At 42.3% G+C, this 27,456-nt stretch overlaps 1 protein-coding gene across 2 annotated transcripts in view; it reads left to right on the top strand.

The window, feature by feature from the left end:
- Window positions 1-1,963: 1,963 nt before the first annotated feature.
- The window catches only part of SPPL3 (signal peptide peptidase like 3), a 94,386-nt gene continuing 68,893 nt past the window's right edge, over window positions 1,964-27,456 (top strand). Inside the window, exon 1 of one of the 2 annotated variants that reach the window (XM_027566556.1) lies at window positions 1,964-2,504. In XM_027566556.1, the coding sequence (XP_027422357.1) occupies window positions 2,482-2,504 (23 nt within the window). In that variant the 5' untranslated portion in view covers window positions 1,964-2,481. Of the gene's footprint in view, window positions 2,505-2,815; window positions 3,151-27,456 lie in introns of those variants that run through there. The other variant, XM_027566555.1, reaches the window with a different exon arrangement.

A 27,456-nucleotide genomic window follows, 5' to 3' on the forward strand; every position in this document is an offset into this window, starting at 1 on the left:
TGGTGGTCTGGTATATTCTTGGGGTCCTGCCTCCAAATGTCCGGGGTGAACCTGATCTTATCATCTGGCCCTCTCCCAAGACTCACTAGTGGAGCTTCAGGAAACACATTGAACCCAACTGGTCCTGGTCGCCAGCAGTGGGGGAAGGAGGAAGGAGAGATTGCTTCTGAACGAAAAGTACATTTGGCTTTTTCATGAAAGGGTTCCCCTTGGGGAACAGGCAAGCAGCAGATGTATGGGCAATGGCCAACTGATCCATTTGAAGATAGATTCAGGGCGTGGTGTTCCCCCGTAAGGCTGGGCAGGCCCTGGGAAACTGGAGCAGTGCTTGATCCCGGCCTGAAATTGGGCCAGCTACAGAGGATCTTGAGAATACTGGTTTTGGGTGTGCCAGCTCCGCTCCCTGTGGAGACTACGGGTCTGAGAAGTCTACTGTGTCTGTTGCCCAGGCATGCTTCTAAAGCCTGGAGCTGCACTGATCATTTTCATTCATGAACATAGTAAGTGGCCAGGAGGCTTAGCTAGGCCCTTCACAGTTTAGCCTCAGAGCAGTTTTTCAGTCTCTTCTCTGAACACTCTGAAGCAGGAATCATCCATCTCACTCCTGGATCCAAGCTCACTCCAAGCCTTCACATCATTGGGACTTGCCTCATGTCATTCTCTTTCTAAAGAGTGTCTTTTCTCCTAGTAACAGGCTCACTCTTTCAGACTGTCTCATCAACTCCTGGCAAAGCATTCCCCAGTGCCCCGGGGTTCAGTTCATCTCTCCCTTCTCTCTCCTCCTAAGCCCCAGATTCACTCTGTGAATCTGGTCTGCTGCTGCTGCTAAGTCGCTTCAGTCGTGTCCGACTCTGTGAGACCCCATAGACAGCAACCCACCAGGCTCCCCCGTTCCTGGGGTTCTCCAGGCAAGAACACTGGAGTGGGTTGCCATTTCCTTCTCCGATGTGCCAAAGTGAAAAGTGAAAGTGAAGTTGCTCAATCGTGTCCGACTGTTAGCGACCTATGGACTGCAGCCTTCCAGGCTCCTCCGTCCATGGGATTTTCCAGGCACGAATACTGGAGTGGGTTGCCATTGCCTTCTCCGTGAATCTGGTCTAGCCCCATTAAATTTACTTCTATGTCTGCCTCCAGATGGACTGTTCCCTGAGCTTTGCTCTTGCGTGGTCAGCTCCTTCTCATCCTTCAGGTGTCGGCTGTCATCTTCTCTGCCAGGCCTTCCTTCACCATGGAAACTAGGCTGCACCTACTCACGCTGTGTCCCATTACTTTGTGTTATCATCTTCATAAAACTTAGCAGCATCTGCAAGCACCTTCACTTATTTGTCGGCTTGGGCTACCTGTAAGTCTTTTCCTCTAGAATGTAAGCGCTCAGAGGGCAGACCCAGCAGAATGAATTGATACATGGTTGGCACCCAATAAATATCTGTTGATGGATCACATGAAGGCCAGTACGGGGTATTCGACTTGGCCCCTCGAGGACTTGGCACAGAGCCTGGGCGCAATAAAAGCTGGCTGCGTGGAGTTATTTGCTAAACGAATGAACGAAACAACGAGCAGACCAACTAAGCGAAGCAGCGTCCCGCCTGCTGACTGACGGGTTGACTGACACTTGGGAGCCCGTGGCCAGAAGACTCTTGATGGATGGGTGACAGCTGAGCGGCAGTCAACAGACGCGCACGGGGTTCCTGACTGGCTGGCCGCAGCAGCCCCTCGGAAAGGGTAAGGGAAGAGGGACCCCCCCGAGGCGACCGCCCCGCGTGGGGAGGGGGCGGCACCAAGCGGCGGGAGGCGGTGCAACCGCCAGAAGCCGAGCAAGCAACAGTCGCCTCGAACCGAGGAACCGACGTCTCCGCGCATGGGCCCGGCGCGAGGGGCGGGGCGCGCGCGTCACGTGAGCGTGTTTTGGGCACGTGACCCGCGCAGGGCCAAGGCTCGCCCCCCCGCCCCCTCCTCGCCTCCCCTTGGCGGCTGTGAGCCGAGCGGCCTCGCCTCACCGCCTAGCGCCCCCCTCAGTCGCCGCCGCCTCCGCCTGCGCCCGCCGGCCATGTCCCCGGGCCGCCGCCGCCGCCGCACGAGCGCGGCGCCCCTGCGGCCCAGCGCGCAGTGAGCGCGGGGCCCTCTTGCCGTTCGCCCGCCCCGGGGCCCCCTTGTTCTCAGTGCCGCCGCCGCCGCCGCCATGTTGGGTTTAGAGCCGCAGCGGAGCCGCCGCCGCCGCCGCCGGTGAGGGAGGCCGAGAGCGGAGCCCGCCCCGCCCCGGGGCCCAGGGAGCGGGTCCGCCTCGGAGCCGGCCTCTCCCCGCCAGTCACTTTCCCGGCCCGCCCGCCCGCGGTGTGAGCGAGAGAGCGAGCGAGCGAGCGAGCGCCGGGCCGCGGCCGCGCCTTCCGCTCCCGGCCCGAGCGAGCCCGCCGCCCGTTTGTTCCCCTGCCGCCGGGCCCGGCCCGGCCCGAGCCTGCAGCAGAGCCCTCGAGAGTCAGCGCCATGGCGGAGCAGACCTACTCCTGGTGAGTGCGGGGCTCGGGGAGGCCGGGGCGCGGCGAGGGTGGGGGTCGGGACGCCGGCGGGGCCGGCCGGGGAGGAAGAGGAGGAACAGGTGCGCTTCGGGGGTGGAGGGGGGCTGGGGACCGCGGCATAGGGGTGCACGCCCCCCTCGCCCTCTGCCGGAGGGGGCGGCTGGCGCTCGCGGAAGGCGGTGAGCGGCCGGGGGCCCGGCATCCGAGGAGTGGCTTGGAGGAGGCGGCGGCCGCGGCGGATGTCATCTGGTCATGGGCGGAGCAGGTGATGGAGAAAGGGGAGCTTGACCCCGAGGTGGGAAGCCCACGCGAGGGAAATGGATTCCCACGGGCACTCCGGAACCGACCCGAGGCGGGAGGCTGCTGGAAAAGAGGAATGGACACGGTGGAGAGGGGCGGGTCGGGGCAAAGGCGGGGTCCACCGGGCCGAGAGGCATCTTCTGGGAACAGGTGATACGAGGTCGAACTTGGAAGTTGTCAGGGAGGAGGAGCCACCTCCACTGGGGCTGCCCCTTACCCCTGGGATGGGGAGTGAAGGGAAGAGTTGGTGCGGTGGGCAGAGGCCCAGACGTGAGCAGAGGAAAGCCGCGGAAGGGGAGAGTCCAAGGAACCCTGGAGGCTACCCCCTGCTGAAGAGGTTGGAAAGGGAGCCTGTTTGGATAACTAGATTTTGGAGAGGAAGTCGCTGATGACAGTGGGGCCTGGCAGAAATCTTTGTGAGGGTTGGTACCCTGTTCTGTAGAATAGGACGTAGCCTGGTGCCCGGGGGCAAGTATAGGGATGAAGGAGCTACAAGTCGTGTCCATTGTAAAGAGACTTTTTAAAAGTTGTAAAATAGCTTGCTAAGGGCTGACAAGCGTACTGTGTAGTTCATGGAGTGAGAACTATACCTGTCCTGAGAAGGGAGGGCTGAGCTTTGGGGCGAGGGGGATGCACCTCCCTTTAGCAGGCTGAGGTGGAATATATGCTGGAGGGGGTTGAAGGAGCGACGATAATATCCATGAGGAGTGGAGTGAAGAGGAAGCGAGAAATGGGATGATGGTAGGTGCAGAGATGGAAAATCTGGTTGCAATCTAGAGTGATTGTTCGAAGATCGTTTTCTCTTGGAAGCAAATGTGGTTTTTGATAGAACTGTAGGCTTTCCCTTCTTAGAAAAGAGCATAATAGAGTGGGAAGAGCTTGGCGTTTAGAGTTGGTTTGGACGTCGGGTTCACCTCTTAACTTGCTTTATAACTCGACAAGATAGTTCTCCATTCTTTTCCCCTTACCTACAAAATAGAATTATCTTTCTCATAAGCTGTAAGGAGTAAATGAATTAAGTTTACAAACTACAGGGTAAACTGTAAGGTGCTATACCTCACTACATTATAATTATCTTAGGGGAACAGCAAAGAAATGAGTAATACCTGAAAAGAATGGCTTTGGATGAAGGCTTTAACCCAGGGGATGATTTGTGGTGGATGGGGTTATGATAAGTGAGGAACGCATTATGTCTTCTCATAGGGAAAGAGGATTGGTGATTGAAGAAGATAATTCAAAAGAGAACTTCAGTTACGTACATACAAAAAAGAAAAAAAAAGAAGATAACTTAGAGAAAGCAATGCTAAAGGAAGAATGAAAATCCTAATGAACAGTTGTGACAACATATGTATTTTTTAAAAGCTGTTTAAACTTCCTTGATGATTTTGAGCAACGGTGAATTATTTTGAGCAACGGTCAACTGCCTCTCCATAGCACGTGATTCGGAACACCGGGATTAGAATTCGCACTTTCTCATGGACAGAGTAAGAAAGCAAGTGCAGATGCCCTTGCATGCCTCATCTTGAGCTTCTTAACACGCTGGCCCCGCTCAGTGTCCTGATGGCCGCCCTGCTGTCTGTAGCGCGCTGTAGAGGGGCTGTGGATGGCTCAGAGAGTAAGCGCAGCAGCCGAGAAGTGGGGATAGTGGGAGTGTTTTACTAGGTAGGCCACACTCTTGTGTGATGTTGGACGGCTCTGCTGGGGGGAGGCGGGGAGTGTTGTAAGGCGGAGGTGTTTTGTGAAGTTTGATACTCTGTAAGATTTATCCTCCTGAATACTTGCTTCAAGCTCAGGTCCCTGAATTTGCTTTAAGGTGAAGAAAGAAGCTCCTTGAAATCAGAACGCTTAGCTCCTCATCTTTAGCACGTTTTGAGATGGAGAAAGTTTTTACATTATCTTGAGAGAGAGAGTTCGGAAACCAGGCATCATCCTGAGAAAGGGGAGAGAGGATTGGGAAACGAGGCAGCTTTCTTCCTGACTAGTTCTTCCCAAGTCAGTCGGGGGGTGATATAAAGAGCCAACCATGTGGCATTTAACATATACACTCAGTTGATTCTCACAAGTACCTGAGGCAGGTGATCTTTCTCTGTTTTATAGAGGAGGAAACTTAGGCTCAGGAGCCCGAATGATTTGTCCAAGATAGTTCACCTGTGATGCTTTTTTTTTAGGACATGAATTCTCCATCATTTTATTCATGTTCATTGAACTATTAAGTTCAATGAGAACTTAATAGTCAATGAGAACTTAACTGTTGAACATATTAAGTATGGAAAAGGTAATCTCAAAGTACATGCAAACCTCTTTGGATTGTCTTGTCATATTGGAATAACTTTGTCACTGTTCCGTTGGTTTGTGTAAACAATCAAGAGTTGATTTTTTTGAAAATAGTCTTGCGCTTTATTTGTATGTGGCCTTTAGGAAAGTCAGCCTTGTGGAGACTACTGTGGTATGGATTTGTCTGAAGATGGAGTCAGTGAAAAATGTAGGAACATTCGAAAATAGGTTCCTTTAGGGTTTTTGTGAGGCAGACATGTAAATTATAAGAAAAAAATTGACCTTGAGTTGATGATTGTTGAAGCTCAGTGGTGAGTGCATTTATCCTGTGTACATTTTACATGTTGAAATTTTTCATGATAGGTTTTTTTTTTTTTTTTCATAAAGCCCCTACACATATGTTCATGCTGTTCTCTGGTTTCTTGTGCCTGCTATTTTTCTAACAGATTCGGTCAGTTCTGTTACCCAGCTGTGATACTTTTCTGACCACCCCTACTGAAAGTGAGCTCTTTGTTTTTGACACTTGTTCTGTCTGCCTTACTTCTTCTTTTCACGTGTGAATACCTAGTCTCCTCACTGGATGGTAAGCTTTTTGATCAGCAAGGTGTTTTCACCTGCTCCATTTCCGACCTGGGCAGGTTCACCCCTCCTTAGGTAGCTTGGTGGTCCCCCACTCCTGAGAGGTCACCATATTGATGCCAAACTTAGTGCAGACACCTGATCAGCATAGTACATAACAGCCCAGAATTCCCGGGCTCAAGCCATTCTCCAGCCTCAGCCTCCGAGTAGCTGGGACTACAGGTGCACGCCACCGAGCCCAGCTAAGCTTTTTGAAGGTCTGTTGTTTAGTTGCTAAGTCTTGTCTGATTGTCTGCGACCCCTTGGACTGTAGTCCGCCAGGCTCCTCTGGCTATGGGATTTCCCAGGCAAGGATACTGGAGTGCATTGCTATGCCCTCTTCCAGGGGATCTTCCAGATCCAGGGATCTCCATTGGCAGGCAGATTCTCTACCACTGAGCCACCAGGGAAACCCAAGCTTTTTGAGGGTTAGGATGCAATTGCACTAACTTTTGTCCTCCTCTAGCACCCAGCACTTTGTCTTGCCTATAGCTCGTGCTTAGTAATTACTGAATGATTGAATATATAGGTTTTCAAAGGGTAGTTCATCCTTTGTTGAAAGGATAAGTGTCGGGGCAGATCCAGAACCTTTATACCAGGGTGTTTATAGGTGTTGTCCCTGAGAGAGCTTGAATTTGGATCTCAGTACTGCCACTTCCTTCCTGGGCTGAATGTCATAAAATATCTACCTCGCTGCTCAGTTTTCCACCTTCCCTTTTTCATGCAGCCAAGCCTCAGATCGTTTTTAAAATCAAAACCCAGAAAATAATCCTCTCCTGTGCACAGGTTTCCCGACTACATTCTAGAGAGAGTAGAATACATTTTCTTAATATCAGTTCAAGCCTAAACTTACATTAATCTAGCTTCCTCAACCAAAATACCAAACAGGTTATTTTGTTAATGTCACCAGTATCCTATTAACTGCCAACTTCAATAAAAATTTTTTCACACTGAAAAAAGAAAAAAAATGTAAGGGGAAGCTGCAGACAGCTGAATGTTTGTAAACTTATGGTTACAGAAGAAAGCTTCTGGTAACTTAGTTCCCTGGTGTTCCAGTGCTGTCAGAGTGAGGGTACCATCCCTTAATAGTTTTAAATAAAAACGATTGACAGAAGTTAAAATAATTGGTAGTAACACCACAGTCTTTATCACGATCAACCGCAAGGTTCTCCTTGTCTCGTTTTTATTCATAAACACTGAGGAAATAAAATAATGCATGTGAAAACACACATTGAAGGTGCAAACTAGAGTTTCGTTAATTTGAGAAAAACACCTTGCTAATCTATATATATGAGCAGTTGTTTCAGCGTAAGGTGGGTGAGAAACATCCTTCTCTCTTGATGGAGTCACTGCAGTACTTGTGTATAATTGCTCTTGGTAAAAATTACTTACGTTAGGGTTCATTTTGATGTAAGCAAGGGTTGGGGGGAGGAAGTGAGCCCATGTGAACCTCATTCAGATGAATTTGTTATTGAAGAATTGATAGTATATCATAATTTGTTGTGTTTTCTGTGTGCTGCGGCTTTAGAAGCATTGATCGATAAGGAAACCAAGGCTCAAGGGTATAAGTAACTTGCCCAAGTATATAAATGGAAAAATGGTTCTAAGTCTAGACTATTGGACACCAAAATTCTGACATTGACTGTGTGCTGCTTTGTCCGTAGTCACTACCCTCAGCCAACCCTCTTCTGCTTGAATCTCTTTTTAGTCTCCGCACTGGTTCCCTCCGTTCTCTGCACAATCACCATCCATTCTCCTGAGTAGTCTTCTGACAGCCTGATTCAGATCACCTCAGTCCTCTGTTCAAAACTCTTCAATGGCTTTTGGCCACATTAGAATAGAATCCAAATTCCTTAATGGGGCTCCTCACATTTTGTGTGTTTTGAAGGATGTCAGTAAACCACAGGTTACACAGATGAGAGTCTTTCTCTCGGTGCTCTGTCCAGTGCCTGGCATACAACAGGTGGTTTGGCAAATATTAATATTTACCGAACCAATGAATGTGCATACCTCCCCCTGGGCTGCCTGTCTGAAGATCTGCTCTGAGGACTGCATTATATTGGGGTGATATGTTGTTGTGATAAAGGACATCGTTATGTCAGATGCTTATGAATAATGCTAAAACTGGAGAGTGAAAAACAAGGTGGATCTCTGGAGCAAATGGGAGTTACATCTGTTTTTGGATTTCTGTTATGTATCACTGTATCTGTTGTGATCATATCTGATTGTGCATTGTGATCATTGCATCTGCTGAAAGTTTTTCAGAGAGAAACTATTTACTTGAAGATGTGTGAGCAGCATTGTAGACTTTAGATTTGCTTTTATTTTTAAAACATATTTTGCCTATAGTTACAGTGCTGTAGTAGTAATGTTTTGGTGATACATGATTCAAGCTAAAATTAGCCGAAGCTAAGACTATGAATTTGTATTGAAATAATTTTCCTCAGTGTTTCTTATAAAGCCTCGGGGAGGGGGAGAGCTGAAGAGTTGGTAACCATGTCAGCCTGTAATTTATCAAGTAGTACTATGAATTAAAATGCCTATTGTTCAAGCATTTCTCAAAATACATTTCAGTAATCATTTATTTTAGAGATATAAATGCCACTGCATCGAGGTATTACATAGTTCTCTATAATTGTATTTTACTTTAACATTAGTAACTTAGTTTTCATCATTCTTACCTGTTTCATTAAGCCATCCTGTGCAAAATCAAGGATGTCCTGAGAGCGTCTCATGAGGTACTGTTTTAGTTGGCTATGTTTAGCACCTGAAACTTTTATGTGATTGCTGTCCCTGACAGTAGAGCCATAAGTATAATTTGATTTTTCAGAATTCTGTATTTTCTGGAGTTTAACGATTCCTTCTTAGGATTTAAAGGAAAGTAGTGATTTTATTTGTTGTATGTATAAATCAAGAAACGTTAGCAACTTTGAGTTTCTATGGGTTATTTCCTAATCCTCACTTAAAGAATTAGAGGCAGAGTGCGCATCTTCTGGAATTTTTAACCCCTTGGGTATCTAGAGGAGCTCCAGGTGATCAAATTCAATTTTACAGGGAAAATCTACAGTTAGTTCCCATGATGCTCACAATGAATTACCTCTCAGATTTTGTTAATAGGTCTCATTAGAGCCGAAGCTTAAAATAAAGCAGATGCACTCATTTGCCATGATAAGACTAGATTGAGCTCCTCTGAAAAAGGTAGGTTTTTAAATACTTTTAAGGCATTAGTCTGATGAATATGCATTAGTCTAATAGAGACCTAATAGAAAATCCTATTTCTTGGTTTGTTCAGTTTACTCTATCTTGGAAAGAAAACTTGATAATCTCTGTTTTGGAGTTCCAGGTTTGGTATGATGAAGAACTGCTAAAGGATTTTTTTGAAAGGCACTAAAGTAGAGGTGTGTCTTGATTGTTTTTTACATGTTTGTAAATTATACTGAATATAAGTGATTACTCATTAAATTTTATTTGAAACCCTAAGATAGGGTCTAATTCTGTTCTGTTTTTTTTAAATTGATAAATCTTTAGTTGGAGGGTGATTTTCATCTCTGATTCAGTTCAGTTCAGTTGCTCAGTTATGTCTGACTCTTTGTGACCCCATGAACTGCAGCACACCAGGCCTCCCTGTCCATCACCAATTCCCAGAGTTAACTCAAACATGTCCATTGAGTCGGTGATGCCATCCAACCATCTCATCCTCTGTCATCCCTTTCTCCACCTGCCTTCAATCTTTCCTAGCATCAGGGTCTTTTCAAATGAGTCAGTTCTTAGCATCAGGTGGCCAAAGTATTGGGAGTTTCAGCTTCAACATCAGTCCTTCCGATGAACATTCAGGACTGATTTCCTTTAGGATGAACTGGTTGGATCTCCTTGCAGTCCGCGGGACTCTCAAGAGTCTTCCAACACCACAGTTCAAAAGCATCAATTCTTCTGTGCTCAGCTTTCTTTATAGTCCAACTCTCACATCCATACATGACTACTGGAGAAACCATAGCCTTGACTAGACGGACCTTTGTTGGCAAAGTAATGTCTCTGCTTCTTAATAAGCTGTCTAGGTTGGTCATTGGAGAAGGCAATGGCACCCCACTTCGGTACTCTTGCCTGGAAAATCCCATGGACGTGGGAGCCTGGTGGGCTGCCGTCTGTCGCGTCACACGGAGTCGGACTCGACTGAGCACCTTCACTTTCATGCGTTGGAGAAGGAAATGGCAACCCACTCCAGTGTTCTTGCCTGGAGAATCCCAGGGACGGGGGAGCCTGGTGGGCTGTCGTCCATGGGGTCGCACAGAGTCGGACATGACTGAAGCGACTTAGCAGCAGCAGCAGGTTGGTCATAACTTCCCTTCCAAGAAGTCTTTTAATTTCATGGCTGCAGTCACCATCTGCAGTGATTTTGGAGCCCCCCAAAATAAAGTCTGCCACTGTTCCCATCTAGTTGCAGTGAAGTGATGGGACTGGATGCCGTGATCTTAGTTTTTTGAATGTTGAGCTTTAAGCCAACTTTTTCACTCTTCTCTTTCACTTTCATCTCTGATTAACTGGTTCAGTCCCTGGGTCAGGAAGATTCCTTGGAGGGAGGGCATGGCAACCCATTCTAGTATTCTTGCCTGGAGAATGTATGGACTGAGGAGCCAGGCAGGCTACAAATACAGTCCATAGGGTCGCATCGAGTCAGAGATGACTGAAGTGACTTGGATCAGCACACATGCACAGTCTTGTGTTAGTCCCAGGGTTGAATTTTGTACAGTGGTTATTAATGCCTGTCCTACTCCACAGGGTTATTGCCAGTATTCAGTGAGATAATACATGTGAAAAGGCTTTGAGAATTGCTGCATGCAATATAAAAGCAAGTTATTTGTTCTCTACGTTTATAGACCCAAATTGGCTCTAGGTAGAGTTCCTCACTGCAGAAAAGATTTTTTTTTTCCTAAAAACATTAAAAAAAAAAAAACAACCATGTTTTAAAATTGAAGTATAGTTGATTTACAACGTTATTGGTTTCAGCTGTACAACATAGTGATTTAATGATTTAATATTTGTATAGATTATACTCCATGTAAAGTTGTTATAAAATATTGGCTGTATTCCTTGTGCTGTACTATATATCCTTGTAGGTTATTTGTTTTATGCATTGGGCTTGTCCTTCTTCATCCCCTATCCCTTTCTTGTCCCTCCCCACAAGAAAAGATTTTTCTTGTTTCACAATTTAACCAACATTGAAACTTTGAGATGTTTATTCTGGTGAGAATTCTGTGGAGATGTTTGAATAATGCTGCTTAAAAAGAACTAGAAATGTTAGTTTGTAAGTTGTCATTGATTTCAGTTGTTGCCTTTGAAGTGTGTTATAAGTGAAACGCTAGCTCATTGGTTTCTGACTCTTTGAGACACCATAACCCTGCCAGGCTCCTCTGTCCATGGAATTCTTCAGGCAAGAATACTGGAGTGGGTTGCCGTTTCCTTCTCCAGGGGATCTTCCCAACCCAGGGATTGAACCCAGATCTGCATTGCAGGCCGACTCTTTACCATCTAAGCCACAAGGGAGGTCTTGGTGTTACAAGGTCATCTTTTAGTAACAAGTTTCACAGTCCACTGCTACTTAACCAGAAAACAAGAAAAACTGACTTGAGTTAAAGTTAAATTTTTTTGTAAGTTTAGTTTATTTTGATCTTTTGAAGGTAGTTTTCTTCATAATCGTGGATAATCCTCTTCTTTGCCTATTTTTTTGTTTTTGTTTGAAGTGCACAGGAAATTTTTCTACCTTAAAGTGCCTGAGGAGGGGCTGTGAGTGGTGGGTTATCTGTTTTCCTCACTCTTCAAGTCTGCCAGGCACACCCACTTCCCTCTGAAGGCCTCAGGCTTCGGCTTCACTCTTGACCTAAATAGGACATGTATAGCCAAGTTTTGTTAATTGTTTCTTCAACCTGGTTATACACATTTGACCTAAGTATAGTGCATGACTTTATGTTTCCTTATCTTAATTTTTGCCCAGAATAGTCTGGCTTGGCTTTCCAAACTTGACTAAATCTTCAGGCCTTGCCTGACAGTCTTAACTTTTAAACCTTTGACTGTATGCTCTGGTTTTGTAAATGCCCAGAAATTTACATTCATTTCTCAGAAGTGCTTGCAAAAATACTCCTGTTAGAAGTAAAAGCTAGTTTTAGAGAATGAATTCTCTTACCTATGCCATTGAGTAGAACAAGCACTAATATCTTAAAAATATTAAGGTTTAATCCTTAAAAACATTTTCAAGTCTGACTTCATAGGGCTCAGTTGAGTCTTACTACAGGAATACTTCCTGGGACCACAGGTGGGAGAGCTGAAGGGAGAGTACAGAGAGGAAGAATGAAAGACTCGAGTTGAGCCCTGGGATACTCATTTGAGAAATGGAGGAAAGAAGAGTAGTCAAGGGATGCTTCATCAGAGTTAGAATGATTAGCAAAGTGTGATGGTGACAAAAGAAAAGGCTCAGAGAACCTTTAGGGGCAGTAGTGTAAAAAGCTTCCAGGTGAGCTATTTCAAATCCTGAAAGATGATGCTGTGAAAGTGCTGCACTCAATATGCCAGCAAATTTGGAAAACTCAGCAGTGGCCACAGGACTGGAAAAGGTCAGTTTTCATTCCAATCCCAAACAAAAGCAATGCCAAAGAATGCTCAAACTACCGCACAATTGCACTCATCTCACGTGCTAGTAAAGTAATGCTTAAAATTCTCCAAGCCAGGCTTCAGCAATATGTGAACCGTGAACTTCCTGATGTTCAAGCTGGTTTTAGAAAAGGCAGAGGAACCAGAGATCAAATTGCCAACATCTGCTGAATCATGGAAAAAGCAAGAGAGTTCAGAAAAACATCTATGTCTGCTTTATTGACTATGCCAAAGCCTTTGACTGTGTGGATCACAATAAACCGTGGAAAATTCTGAAAGAGATGGGAATACCAGACCACCTGATCTGCCTCTTGAGAAATTTGTATGCAGGTCAGGAAGCAACAGTTAGAACTGGACATGGAACAACAGACTGTTTCCAAATAGGAAAAGGAGTACATCAAGGCTGTATATTGTCACCCTGCTTATTTAACTTCTATGCAGAGTAAATCATGAGAAACGCTGGACTAGAAGAAACACAAACTGGAATCAAGGTTGCCGGGAGAAATATCAATAACCTCAGATATGCAGATGACACCACCCTTATGGCAGAAAGTGAAGAGGAACTATAAAAAGCCTCTTGATGAAGGTGAAAGTCAAGAGTGAAAAAGTTGGCTTAAAGCTCAACATTCAGAAAATGAAGATCATGGCATCCGGTCCCATCACTTTATGGGAAATAGATGGAGAAACAGTGGAAACAGTATCAGACTTTATTTTTCTGGGCTCCAAAATCACTGCAGATGGTGACTGCAGCCATGAAATTAAAAGACGCTTACTCCTTGGAAGGAAAGTTATGACCAACCTAGGTAGCATATTCAAAAGCAGAGACATTACTTTGCCAACAAAGGTCCGTCTAGTCAAGGCTATGGTTTTTCCAGTGGTCACGTGTGGATGTGAGAGTTGGACTGTGAAGAAGGCTGAGCGCCGAAGAATTGATGCCTTTGAACTGTGGTGTTGGAGAAGACTCTTGAGAGTCCCTTGGACTGCAAGGAGATCCAACCAGTCCATTCTGAAGGAGATCAGCCCTGGGATTTCTTTGGAAGGAATGATGCTGAAGCTGAAACTCCAGTACTTTGGCCACCTCATGTGAAGAGTTGACTCATTGGAAAAGACTCTGATGCTGGGAGGGATTGAGGGCAGGAGGAGAAGGGGACGACAGAGGATGAGATGGCTGGATGGCATCACTGACTCGATGGACATGTGTCTGAGTGAACTCCGGGAGTTGGTGATGGACAGGGAAGCCTGGCATGCTGCAGTTCATGGGGTCGCAAAGAGTCGGACACGACTGAGCGACTGATCTGATCTGAGTGTAAAAAGCTTCAGGATTCAAAGAGAATGAAGAAAAAACGGGCTATGGAATTTGCAAAGGACGTCATTCCTGAAAGTGCACTAATAAAGATCAGAGTAGAGGGAGTGAAAACCAAATTAGGGGTGGATAATGAAGAAATAAAGGAATCCTTTGGGTACTGGCCATTTGTTTGAGAGATGAGATGTGAAAGACACAAGGAAGGATGGTTGATAGAGACAGCAGAGTCATTAGGGTCTTTTGTTTTTATTTTAAGTAAGGGAGAGAATTGTGTATTTGAAGCCAAGGAGGAGAAATTGATCTTGAAAAGAATTTTTTTTTTTTACTGTAGTTGAGAGTTTTTTTTTTAACTCATGGATTTCAGTTAGGAGTTGTGCAGAGGACTCAGTGGAGAATGAATGCTGTGTAATGTACATATAGTCTTTGTTTCTTTTGATCTTTACTTGTCACTTGTTTGGACTGTATTGCATTTGAATTCTTAGGGTTTTTTTTAATTGCCTACAGAGTAAAATCCAGTCTTCGGTCTGATTGTCAAAATAACCTGGCTTTTTAACCCTACTGTCCTATATCTTCTTTAAAAATCTGTTGTTTCTGCCAGGCTGGATTACTCACTGTTCCCTTTTTCTTTAAGCTGGCTGGTATACCTGGTTAGCCTTTCTCTGTCTTTCAAGGTCCAGCTGAAATGCTGTCCTCTTTACAGCCTTCTGATTGGCCCAGGAGAAATATTTTTCTGATGCCTGTACTTCTTTATCTGATCTTGTCAGATGGCTGTGCTTTTACGATTTTCTGACCTTGTATTGAATGTATTTATGTGGCTCTCTTCCCACCTTGGCAGTGAACTCTGGAAAGGTAGGATCAGAGTCATTAATTTCGCGGTTTAAGGATCTGTAATACATAATAGATGATCAGGTTTTTTTTATTTTCCTCCAAAGAATGATTCCTTTAGCGGTGAAGTTTGTCAGGTGCAGGATTTTAGAATAGAATGTGTCCTTAAAAATAAAATGACAGAGCACACAGAAGAGAGAACATGATACTTGCCTGATGTCTCATTACTCTGAAGAAAATACAAGAGTAGAATTGTTACTGTGAAGTTGGGTCACCTGTTGTGGCCAGATGTACCTGACTTCCTAATATCCATTCAGCACATAGAGAATGAAAGTGGCCTCAGCCTGGGAACTGAACTCCTAAGGGGAGACATTTACAAAGGACCACCGGCCCTTTAGAGTAGTCATCTTCGTTTATCTCCAGTCCTCAACGCCCGCACACTGACTGCTAACTATTTGTTTATAATTCTCCCAAATCAGCACTTGTTAAATATGTGACATATAGGACATGTATGACACTTATACAAGTAGAGGAGCTCTGCTATTTTGTTTTTGCAGTTAGCGAAACAGTTTTGGGGAAATTTTTTTCAAATGAAGATAGTTTGCAGGAAACTTCCTTTGAGAGCTCAAAGCTATATGGAAACTACTTTCTGAACAATTTAACATTTTCTCTCTCGTTACTATTTCAGAAATTAATATTTTTTGTGTTTAAGCTTCTGTTTTAAAAGTTAATGTTTTTAAAAATAGAAACTTATATTTCATCTTTTTCCTATTTCTAAAAGACTATTAACTTTTTTGTTGTTTAATAATTCTTCAGAATGGCAATTAGAGTTGTAATTTTAATTTTTAAAATTTATTGGAGTATTGTTGATTTAAAATTTTGTGTTTCTGCTGTACAGCAGAGTGAATCAGTCATACATATATCCACTCTTTTGGGGGATTCTTTTCCCATATAGGTCATTACAGAGTTTTGAGAAGTTCCCTGTGCTATACAGTAGATCCTTATTGGTTATCTATTTTATATAAAATAGCGTGTCAGTCCCAGTCTCCTAATTTATCTCCTCCGCCCTGATAGCTGTAAGTTTTCTATTTCTGTGACTAATTTTGTTTTGTAAATAAGTTCATTTGTACCATTTTTTTAGATTCCTTATATAATCGATATCATATGATATTTGTCAGAAAGGGCAATTTTAAAAAATCTCCTGAATTGGTGTGTGCATGTTTTAAATTTCATAGATAACAGTAGTGAGTCAATCTTAGGTCAGAATTAATTAACCTAGTCGTATGGAATAGGCATAAACCTGAAGCTGGGGAACTAGGAGCTTGTTTTTGAACCTTTGCCTTCTGTGCAATGGTGAAAAATAACCTGCAGGCCTAAGGATGATGTATTAGCTTGGCTAGCAAGTTCTGGCTTTCGTGAATAGCAGAAGTTCTAAAAGCTGAACTACAGGTTATCACGAACTTAGAAAGGAATTACAGGTAGAGAAGTTCATAGCAGTGGACAGCAGTGAATAACAGACATGATTGGACAGTGGAAGCAAAGGCAAAGGCTAGAGACTCAGGAAGCTTCCAGTAGTGAGACCAGATGGTCCAGTGCCTGCTACTAGAGGATAGGAAACTAAACCAGAGTCATTGCATACAAAGGTACACAAGGCTTCATGGAGCTCTGGGAATTCAGCTCTGTGCCTCAGTTTAGCCTTAAGTTTATAATGAGTCCGCATCTTTCATCCTGTCCCATAGCTGTTGAAAGCATCTGGTTTGAGCGTCACAGCCAGAAACCTTGAAGACATTCTTGATTTTCATCAAGCATGTCAGTAAGTCCTGATGATGGAGACATCTTTGTGCATGCGTGCCAAGTTGCTTCAGTCATGTCTGACTCTTTGCGACTCCATGGACTGTATCCCACCAGACTCCTCTGTCCATGGGATTTTCCAGGCAAGAATACTGGAGTGAGTTGCGATGCCCTCCTCCAGGGGATCTTCCCAACCCAGGAATCAAACCCTCGTCTCTTAGGTCTCCTGCATTGGCAGGTGGGTTCTTTACCGATAGTGCCACCTGGGAAGCCCTTTATAATTATATATTACATGTATATAATTTTAAACATTTGCCTCCTCTTCATTATCTTTGCTCCTGGATGACCCTTCGTGCTCTCTTAGAACACTTCATTGCCTCTTTCAGCTGTTGTTTGTTTCCTTGTTTATATCCCTGTAAAGTTTTGAGGATGTGGGTTATACTTTGTTCATATGTTTATCCCTAGTGGTTTAGTACATAGTTTATTTAAATTAGTATTATTCCATCTTTCATTTTTTTAAAATAAAAATCCTAAAATAATAAAATTAGTAAGATGAAAGAGTGTATAGTATCTTAAGTTCTCAACCTTTAGTTTAAGAGGTCAAAGGGACAAGCATTAAAATTTGAGATGCATAGATCCTTCTCTTAAGCTGAGTAAATTAAACTTTTTATTCACGGTGTTAAGCTGGAACTACCTTGATAATCACTTTCTTTCATGGAACTTCTTCAAAATACAGTGGGAGAATTGGTTACTGTGTTAGTTTAATATCACCACCATAATACCGCATACCAAAGTGCCCCAGAACTCAGTGCTTAAAATAGCCATCGATCTGCACGTTGACTTGGGCAACTTTGCCCTTGGCTTCAGATCTGTCAGTCAGCCGGGTGACTCTGCTCCGTGTGTGTGCAGTTCGGAGCTCAGGCTGCATGGGCAGCAGCTGCCCAAGGGAAGTTCTCATGACGGTGGCAGAAGCTCAGCAGGGCACATGGAAACGTGCAAGACTTCTTGACGTTCAGGAGTGGCACACTGCCATCTGTCCTTCATTCTTTCAGCCAGAACAAGTCACGTGGTGGAACCCAGAGACGAGGAGCCACAAAACTCAATCTTGACTGTTTGGTGGGAGGAGCTGCAAAATCACAGGGCTGAGGAGTAGATTTGGGAAGGAGTGAGGCATTTGGGCCGGTAATGGCAGTCGGTCATAATTGAAATTTTCTCTTTCTTTTCGTATGGCTAGCTATCATTTGTTCTCTCTATTCTAAAATGAAGCATTTCATATAGGTCCCTTTCTGGAGCATTATGGTTTTCATTCTAATGTTTTATATTTTATAATGGGTTTATTGAGATAAAATTCACGTACTATTGTTGTTCAGTCAGTAAATCGTGCCTGCAGCACACCAGGCTTCCCTGTTCTTCACCATCTCCCGGAGCTTGCTCAAACTCATGTCCATTGAGTCGCTGATGCCATCCAACCATCTCATCCTCTGTCACCATCTTCTCCTCCTGCCCCCAATCTTTCCCAGCATCAGGGTCTTTTCCAAAGAGTCAGTTCTTCACATCAGGTGGCCAAAATATTGGAGCTTCAGTATCAGTTCTTCCAACGAATACTCAGGGTTGATTTCCTTTAGGATTGACTGGTTTACTCGTCTTGCTATCCAAGGGACTCTGAAGAGTCTTCTCCAGCGCCACAATCAAGAAGGCATCAGTTCTTCGGTGCTCAGCCTTCTTTATGGTCCAACTCTCTCATCCATAACATGACTACTGGAAAAACCATAGCTTTGACTATACAGACTTTTGCTTTCAAAGTGATGTCTCTACTTTTTAATACAGTGTCTAGGTTTGTCATAGCTTTTCTTCCAAGGAGCAGGTGTCTTTTAATTTCATGGCTGCAGTCACATACTATGCTATACAATTCATTAGTTTAACGTGTACAACCCAGTAGTTTTTCGTACATTCACAGAGTTGTGCAACCATGATTACAATCAATTTTAGAGCGTTTTTTTCACCCCCAAAGAGACTCTGTACCTGTTAGCAACTCCTTCCTTCCCTTTTCCCCAGCCCTGGCAGCCTCTGACATGCTTTTGGTTTCTGTGGACTTGTCTATTTCATATAATTATAGAATAATAAAATAATGTCTTCTGACTAATTTTGCTTAGCGTAATGTCTTCAGAGTCCATTATGTTGTAGCGTGTGTTAGTGCTTCATTCTTTTTTATTGCCAAATAGCATTCAATTGTATGTATATGCCACATTCTGTTTATACACATTATAATTGTTTGGGTTGTTTTCACCTTTTGGCTATTATGTACAATAATGTTGTTGTGAAGACACATGTTTCCATTTCTCTTGGGTAGAATCCTAGGAGTGGAATTGCTGGCTCTTAGGGTTTGGGGGTTTTAACGTTTTGAGGAACTGCTGAACAGTTTTCCAAAATGGCTGCACCATTTTTTATTCCCTTTGCAGTGTATGCGGGTTCTGATCTCCACAATCCTCACCAGTTCTTGTCATTGTCCGTCTTTTTTTTTTTCAGTATTTATTTATTTGGCTGCATCAGGTCTCAGCTGTGGCATGTGGAATGTTTGTTGCATCATGCAGGAACTTTTGTTGTGGCTCTTGGGCTTAGTTAACCTGTGTCCTGTGGGATCTTAGTTCCCTGGCTAGAGGTGAACCTGAGTCTTCTGCATAACAAGGTGGATTCTTGAGCACTGGACCACCAGGGAGGTCCCTCACTGTCCATCTTTAATTACAGACATCCTAGTGGGTGTGAAGTGGTTTTGTGTAATTTATGTTTAAGGATTTATAGAAGAGGAAGGAAATGGTGGTTTTAGAATATTACATCTGTTTGTTCTTAACAGTTTAGTACCAAAATTGAACCTTAGTTTTAGTCACCTAAAAATCTAGCATTGAGGGAAAAAAAAAACCATCTTTTGACTCACAGGTTTTTCTTCCCACTCCTTGTTTCTTTTACATGCTAGAATCATTTAGGAAGAAAGTAGCCTCAGGTGATTGTTAAACTAGTGACCTACCTCTGGGTTTGTGAGGGACCAGATTACTCTGGCAACCGGCTGCATTGTCAGTAGTCATGGGACTGGTTTAATGACTGAAGTTGTTGTTGTTTGTATGGGTGGGGGTGAGGCTCCAGATCTCTTTTTGCCAGGAAAGTAATCATTGGAGGAGTTAGTTGTAAAATTCTAGGGCAGCACTGTCCAGTAGAAATATGAGGAACATATATGATTTAAACTTTAGTTGTAGCCACATTAAAAAGTAACAATCAATAGATGAAATTAACTTTAATAATATCATTTATTTATTTAATATTGTATATATCAATATATAGGACTTCCCAGGTGGCTTCAGTGTTAAAGAACCTGCCTGCCAATGAAGGAGAAGTAAGAGATGCAGGTTTGATCCCTGGGTCGAAAATTTGCTGTGGAGAAGGAAATGGCACTCCACTGCAGTATTTTTGCCTGAAAAATCCCATGGACTGAGGAGCCTGGTGGGCTACAGTCCATACAGGGTTGCAGAGTCAGACATGACTAAAGCAATTTAGCACGCATAACAATATATGGTTCCTCCCTGTAGCTCAGATAATAAAGAATCTGCCTGCAATGTGGGAGACCTGAGTTCAGTCCCTGGGTTGGGAAGATCTCCTGGAGAAGGGAATGGCAACCCACTCCAGTATTCTTGCCTGGAGAATTCTATGGACAGAGGAGCCTGCTGGGCTACAGTCCATGGGATCATAGAGAGTCAGACAGGACTGAGCGACCAACACTTACTTACTTATAAATATATCAAAAGTATTTATCGAATCATTTATTGTATGTAACCAGTACAAAATTATTAGCAAGATATTTTATATTTCTAGTACAAGGTCTTCTCAATTCAGACTAGCCCCATTTCAAGAGCTCAGTAGCTACACGTGGTTAGCAGCTACCATACTGTACAACACAGTCCTGAAGGTCTAAGAGCTTTGATCTAGATTTTCTGCTCACGTGTATGATGATTGTGTATCTCTGGAGAAACAGATGAGTGCTGATCAGCCTGTATTTCTGGTTCTTAAATTTTAGTTGTTACATAAAATTTCTAACAACACATTTAAGTTTAAATTTATGTTATTTTATGCCTGACTTTTTTTGTTGTTCTATTTTAATGGGGAAGACAGTCTTTAAAGGGGTACAGAGAAGCAAACTCGTTACAGGTCAATTTTTTTATTGTGAGTAAAGATTAGCAAGAGGTAAAAACAGTTTGTCTCCTTCATTAAGGGTGTTTGAGTTTCCATTGTTCTTAGCAAATGAAAGAAATCTGTTAGATCTGCTATTGTTTGGTCCTGATTATAATTGTTCTGTATGTTTAGGGTCTGCTTTGGCCTGTTCTTTATCACTTACGCACTACTTGTACTGTTTGACCGAATAACTCACTTGGTTCGACATTAAAAGTTGTAGGTTTGATCTCTATAATTAATTAATGACTTTATGCCTGCTGGGACTCTCTCTCCTATGAGTTTGCAGTGTTGTTAGAGACTGTTTGGCATTTGCTGGGTCAAATGCCAGCAAATGTGATTAAGACAGCTTTGAGAGAAAGGAGGTGTCAAGAGTAGGTTGTGTGTCCCAATCACTTGATTACCAGAAGGACTAAATTTGGTCAAGTGTCTTAATATTTGAGTGTCTTTACTCATAGTGTACATTTTCTGATTTGCCTCAGTCCCTAGCACTTTCTGTTCCTGTACACTGAGTCTCTACATCTCTGGTTTGTGTTATTTATTTAGCCCTGAAGGCAGGTTGTGGCCTCCTGGTGTCTGATCAATTCATTGCCTCAAGGATGGGTTAAGGGGACTTCCCTGGTGGTCCAGTGGCTAAGACCCTATGCTCCCCTTGTAGGGGACCTAAGTTCAATCCCTGGTCAGAGAACTAGATCCCACATGTTGAAACGAAGATTGAAGATCTTGCATGTCACAGCTAAGACCCGGAGCAGCCAAATAAACAAAGATAAATAAAATAAATATTTTTTAAAAAAAGGATGGGGAGATAACAGATCAGTGCCCCAGTGACACTGGATACAGACACTTGCATATTGAAGGCACAAATACTGTCACCAAATGTGACCACTGCATTCAGCATCACTCACTGACTCTTGGGTACCTTAATGTTCTAACAAATGTTCTGTCAGCCGTCGTGATTTTCTGAGTGCTAAAATGCCGTTACTCTCAGTGAGATTCACATGCCTTTGGACTGGGGTCCGTGAGTGGTGTCCTGACCGAGAAAACAAAGATCACGAGTTAATGCACACATGTACGTGGCACAGCCTACTGCACTCATCTTTGTGCTCTTGGCATTTTTGATAATGTGGCCCCAGGACCCGTTTTTGAGTTCATGGATTTGAAGGCCATGTGAAACCCTGTGTACTGTAGGTGCTTAGTGCACAGTTGTGGGATCAAGGAATACTATGAGTGGTACTGTGGGGTTTTTTTGGGGGGGGGTCAACAGTTTCTTTGGCTATGTTGTGTTTTTGGCACACGTTATGATTTTGATAATTTCCAAATAAAGTCTGACTCTTCGTTAACTTTTTGAAATGGGCTTGCAAGCATTCGCCTAACAGAAAAATAATGATGCTTTTTAGTGTTGAGTTTTAAATGCTTTGGTTTGTTGGTATGATGAAATATTAATTTAAGGGCTGTTTTATTAATGCCTGTTCTCAGCTGAGTGCACAGTCTGCAAGTGGCTAAGCTTCGAGTTGGTTGGGCCAGTGGAGCAGAATTGGAAGCCTTACTTCTTCTCTTGTCTTGTAAGCTAAATAATTCCATTCCTCTGGTAGTAAAATATAATTTAGAGCTCTTCTGTAGTAAAAACACAAGACTTGAATTGATGTGAAGTTAGTTATGTGACCTGTTTATTCCACTTAGTGTAACTCTTCACTTTGCTTGCAGGAATGTTTGTGGGGCTTTTTGTTTTGGTTTTTCTGCTGCAAAACTTGCAGGGTCTTAGCTCCCCAACCAGGGATTGAACCCAGGTCCCGGCAGTGAAAGTGCCAAGTCCTAACCACTGGACTGCCAGAGAATTCCCTAGAAGTTTGTTTTTAATTGCTCTGTGGATATATCTCAATATGTTTACCATTCACCAGTCAGTTGATGGACACTTTCTCCTATTTTTTTTGGTTATTATAAATAAAACTGCTATGAATATCTAAATACAAGTCTTTTTGTGGACACATGATTTTATTTCTCTTGCGTAAAACCCAAGAGCAGGAATGGGTCATGTTGTAAGTATATGTTGAATCTTAAAGAAACTGTCAAACTGTCAACTGACTGTCAGTTGAGTTAGTTGTTCTGTCTCAGTTGGTGAACTGTGAGACTGTTCTCACATAGTCTCCAAAAAGACTGTAGCATTTTGCATTCCCACCTGCAGAGTGTAAGGTCCAGTTTCTCCAGTCTCCTAGCAGACAGTTTTAGTTGCTTCATTCTGTAGCATTCTAGGTGTATAATGGCATCTCACTATTGGCTTAAATTTGTGTTTCCGTGGTGACTGATGATGTTGAGCATCTTTACACGTGTTTAGTCAAAACTAGTCTGTCTTCTTTGTTAATGTCTGGTATTGGTAATTTGTGTCTTCTTTTTCCTGATCAGTCTAGCTAGTTTACTAATTTTATCTTTTCAGAGTCACTTTTGTTTTTTATTGCTGACTCTTCAGTGGGCTTTTTTAAATTTTACTTTAAATGTCTGGCCTTATGTTTATTATTTCCTTTCTTCTTATGTGGTATATTATTTGGTTTTCTTTTTCTGGTTTCTCAAGGTGAGAGCTTAGGTCATTGATTTGAAATCTTTCTTCTTTTTCAAAATAAGCATTTAAAGTGATAAATTTACCCCTCAGCACTTCTTTACCTCTAGCGCATAAACTTTAATCTGTTTTCTTTTCATTCAAATCAAAATATTTTCTATTTCTCTGACAGTCTCCTTGGACCCATGGCTTATATATTTAGAAGTATGTCTTTCTATTAATTTATAGTTTCTCTTCTAGTTAGAGAATGTGCTTTTTATTATTTCAGTTCAGTTGCTCAGTCGTGTCCGACTCTTTTCGACCCTATGGGCTGCAGCATGCCAGGCCTCCCTGTCCCTCACCAATTTTTGTTTTTCTGATTGCAAAATTTTAACTTTAAAATTCATTTATTTATTTTAAAATTTATTTTTAATTGCAGGAAGATTGCTTTACAGCGTTGTGTTGGTTTCTGAATCAGCCATAGGCATACACACGTCCCCTCCTTGACACCCTCCCGTCTCCCACGCCACCCGTCTTGGCTGTCACAGGGCAGCAGGCTGAGCTCCCTGCCGGTACAGCAGCTTCCCGGTAGCTATCTGTTTGACACACGTAATGTACATATTTCACTGTTGTTCTCAGTTCCTCCCACCCTCTCCTTCCCCTGCTGTCCACAGGTCTGGTCTCTGTGTCTGAGTCTCTGTTCCTGCCCTGCAAATCGCTTCATCAGTACCATTTTTCCAGATTCCATATATATGGATTCAGTCAGTTCAGTCGCTCAGTCGTGTCCGACTCTTTGCGACCCCATGGATTGCAGCATGCTAGGCCTCCCCATCCATCACCAGCTCCTGAAGTTTACCCAAACTCATGTCCATTGAGTCAGTGATGCATCCAACCGTCTCATCCTCTGTCGTCCCCATATATGGATTAATATACAATATTTGTTTTTCTCGTCCTGACTTACTTCACTCTGTTTAACAGGCTTTAGGTCCATCTACCTCACTAGAACCTACTCAAATTCATTCCTTTTTATGGCTGAATAATATTTCATTGTATATGTGTACTTTTTTTTTTTTAGTGGTCCAAAATATGTTCATGTTTTAGGTAAGAACGTGATTTTGCTGTTTTTGGGTAAAACATTATATAAATATCTATTAGGTCACGTTAATTGATAGTGTTCAAATCCTTGCTGATTTTTTAAAATTTTGTCAATTACTGAGAAAGATGTGTTGAAGTGTCCAATGTTAATTGCTTTGCCTGCTTCTTCTTTCAGTTCACTGAATGTTGAATTTCTGTTCAGGATGCGTGTTTAGGATTGGTATGTCCTTTTGATGATTAACCCTTCCTTTGTTATGTAATATCCCCTATTATTTCTTGTTCCACAGTCTATTTTGCTGATGTTTGTGCCACTCCAGATTAGTGCCTGCATAGTGTATATATATATTTCCATCCTTTTACGTTTAATCTAGTTGTGTCTTTGTTTTTACACTGGGTTAGTTAGCATAGGTTGGGTCTTGCTTTTCCAATCCAGTCCAATCTTTGGCTTTTAATTAGTTAATTTCATTCACATTTACTGTATCGTTGATATTCTTGTATTAAGATATTTTCTTTCTTGCTTTTTGTTTTCTATTTGTTCCATCTTTTCTTCCTCCTTTCTCATTTTTGCTGCCCCTTCTTAACATTAGCCGAGTATTTTTATGATTCCATTTTGGCTTTCTTGGCTTACTAACTTAACTTAATGTCTTTTGTTTTATAATTTTAGTGGTTGATACAAGATTTACAGTGTACATCTTTAATTTATCACCAATGCTCTTGAAATAATGTTATGCAGTTTCACCCAAAATTTAAGGAGTTTACAATGGTATACTTTACTTTTTCCTGTTTCAGTTACGTTCATGGAATAAGAAGCCACCAGTAACTTAGTACCTTAAAACTATGCTATTAGTTTTGCAAACCTTGAATGGGGCACAGTGTGGATGATTTGTGTCCGTTCTGTGATGTCTGTGGCCTCTCCTGAGGCAGCTCAGAGCTGGGGACTGAAGGTAAAATCTTATTTTTATACTCTTAGTAATACATACCACCAGCAGAGCTTTGTACTTCCTAGGCACAAAAACTATTTTATTTTATTTATTTATTTATTTTTTTACAAAAACTATTTTAAAACACGAATACTGAGGGACAGGACTAATCTGTTAGGAGATTGGATTGTTTTTTATATGTTATTTGAAGAACGTGATGTTTTAAAAATCTACCAGAGATTTGATTGTAAGTGTAATGTCAGACAGTGTTCTCCCCTGCCAGTTACACTACGATTCAGTCCTTTGCTAAAAAGTATATAAACAAGGATATTTTATCTGTGTAGTGTCATCTTAGGGCACTGAAGTTTGTTTATTATAACGAAGCAGAAGTCCACCACAGTCTGGTTCACGAATGACAAGAAACATGGCTGATGGATAGCTAAAGGAAATCTAGATCATGTGGGTAGCAGTCTCTTCAGGATTGGTTTCCAGAAATCATACTCTTTTCCAAAACCCTTCCCAAGGTTCTTTCCTTTCAGAATATTTTGTGCTTTGTCTCCTTCCTTAGCCTATTTTTCTTTAATGTTACGCTACGGGAGTCAGCAAACTATGACCTGCAAGCCGAATCTGACCCACCGCCTGTTTCTGTAGCTCAAGTCTTGTTGCAACACGACCAGACCTGTTTTGTTTGCCTGTCATCTGTGGCTTCTTTGATGCTGTAAGAGCAGAATTGAGTAGTTGCAGTAGAGACTGTATGGCTTGTAAAGCCTGAAATATTTACCATCTGGCCCTTTACTGAAGAAGTTTGCTGGCTTCTGCTTCTTAAACTATTTCTGATAAAATACCAGTTCCTCCTTCCTTCCTCCCCCCAGTTTGTCACAAACAGATTTTTGGATAAAATACACTAAACATAAATTACCAGATTAAAAAAAAACCTTACAAAATGCATGTCCCCAATTTTCATTCTCAGGGTCAACAGACATAAAATTACCAAATTGTGTAAATGCTTTTGCAACATTTATTCTTTGTTTTTAACCGTACTTTTAAATGGATCGGTAACGAATGGTTTGTGGACCAGTACCAGTGCCGAACCACACTTTGAATAGTCCTGCTCTAGTAGTCAGTGTTTGATGAGAAAACTTTGACATTTATACAGTTTACTCATCCCTTTCTAGCCAGTATTTTGTAGACCAGGTATATTATACACTTGTGGTTAAGTGTGCCAAAAGAGGATGAAGCTACATCCTGAAAGTGATGTGACTCTTCCAGTGGTGAGCCGCGCCCTTCCTGGATCACATGATCAGCAACTGAGGGGACTTTTGGACTCTATATATTTTCTATTGAAATTTAACAGAGCTTTCTTATTAATGGGGACAGTATGACTGTAGGCAGAAGTGTTCAAAAAATTCTTTTAAATCAGTAATTCTTTAAAAATTTCTGTTTCACGTACTGCAGTTGTTTTGGTAGGAGGGTGAAGTAACACACCACACTACTGTGTGTAGTCTGGGCACTGTACTGCCACAATTCTAACCTCAGTTACTGCTCGATAAAAGCATGCAGATTTGGCATTCTTTGTTTTATTTAGGAGGACATGTTAGCACTTAGCCTTATATTTTGTGTATAGCACACTATAAATTTACTGCATATATAAAATCTTCCTATTGGAAAATTGTTGTACTCTGCCTCCAAGAGACATAATGAGACAAAATTTAAAAAATGAAAATAAAACACTGTTCAGTTAATAAGTAAAGGAAACACTAATAGTTTCTAAAAAGGAACTGGCTCTTAAAAAGTTAAGCAAATTTGCCATATGACTCTGCAGTTTCACTCCTCCTAGTTTGACTGCTTGTAAATTCTTGACTTATATTTGGTTTCCTCAGTGCCATGTAACATTGCTGTCAAAGACTAACAATATTCTGATAGTCTTAACATTGCAAGTGACTTTGACTTTTTGCCAGCATGCCAGGACTTCGACTTTATAAAAGATCCAGTAATTATACTATACTGTTTCTAGAGTTGGTCATTAGGGATTGGGTGATTCAATGTAGACTTTTTTGTGTGTGAAGTTTTTCTTACTTTTTTTTTTTTTTTAAGTATTATGCTGCTTTGCTTTGATCTTTTCTCCCCCTTTGGGGCATTAGGACATTGTTACATCATTTTGTTAAATTTTTAAAGCTTGCTTTGAAATACCGTTTTCATGTGCTTTTAAAGGATTGTTTTTCTAGTATGCTTTCATTGTTTTAGGTATGCTATCTGTACCTCCCCCCCATTTTTTTTCTTTTCCATGTAATATCTTTTAGGTATAACTACACTACTATTTCTTGCTCATTTTAAAGTGAGATTAATTTTTCTAAACTATCAGAAAAAGGTGAGTCTTGAAAACTTTTCTAGCTTCATGGTTCTAGAGCTCCCTCTTAATTTTCTCATTTT

The sequence above is a fragment of the Bos indicus x Bos taurus genome, chromosome 17 (genome assembly GCF_003369695.1).
Source record: "Bos indicus x Bos taurus breed Angus x Brahman F1 hybrid chromosome 17, Bos_hybrid_MaternalHap_v2.0, whole genome shotgun sequence".
In the NCBI taxonomy this organism is placed as follows: domain Eukaryota; kingdom Metazoa; phylum Chordata; class Mammalia; order Artiodactyla; family Bovidae; genus Bos; species Bos indicus x Bos taurus.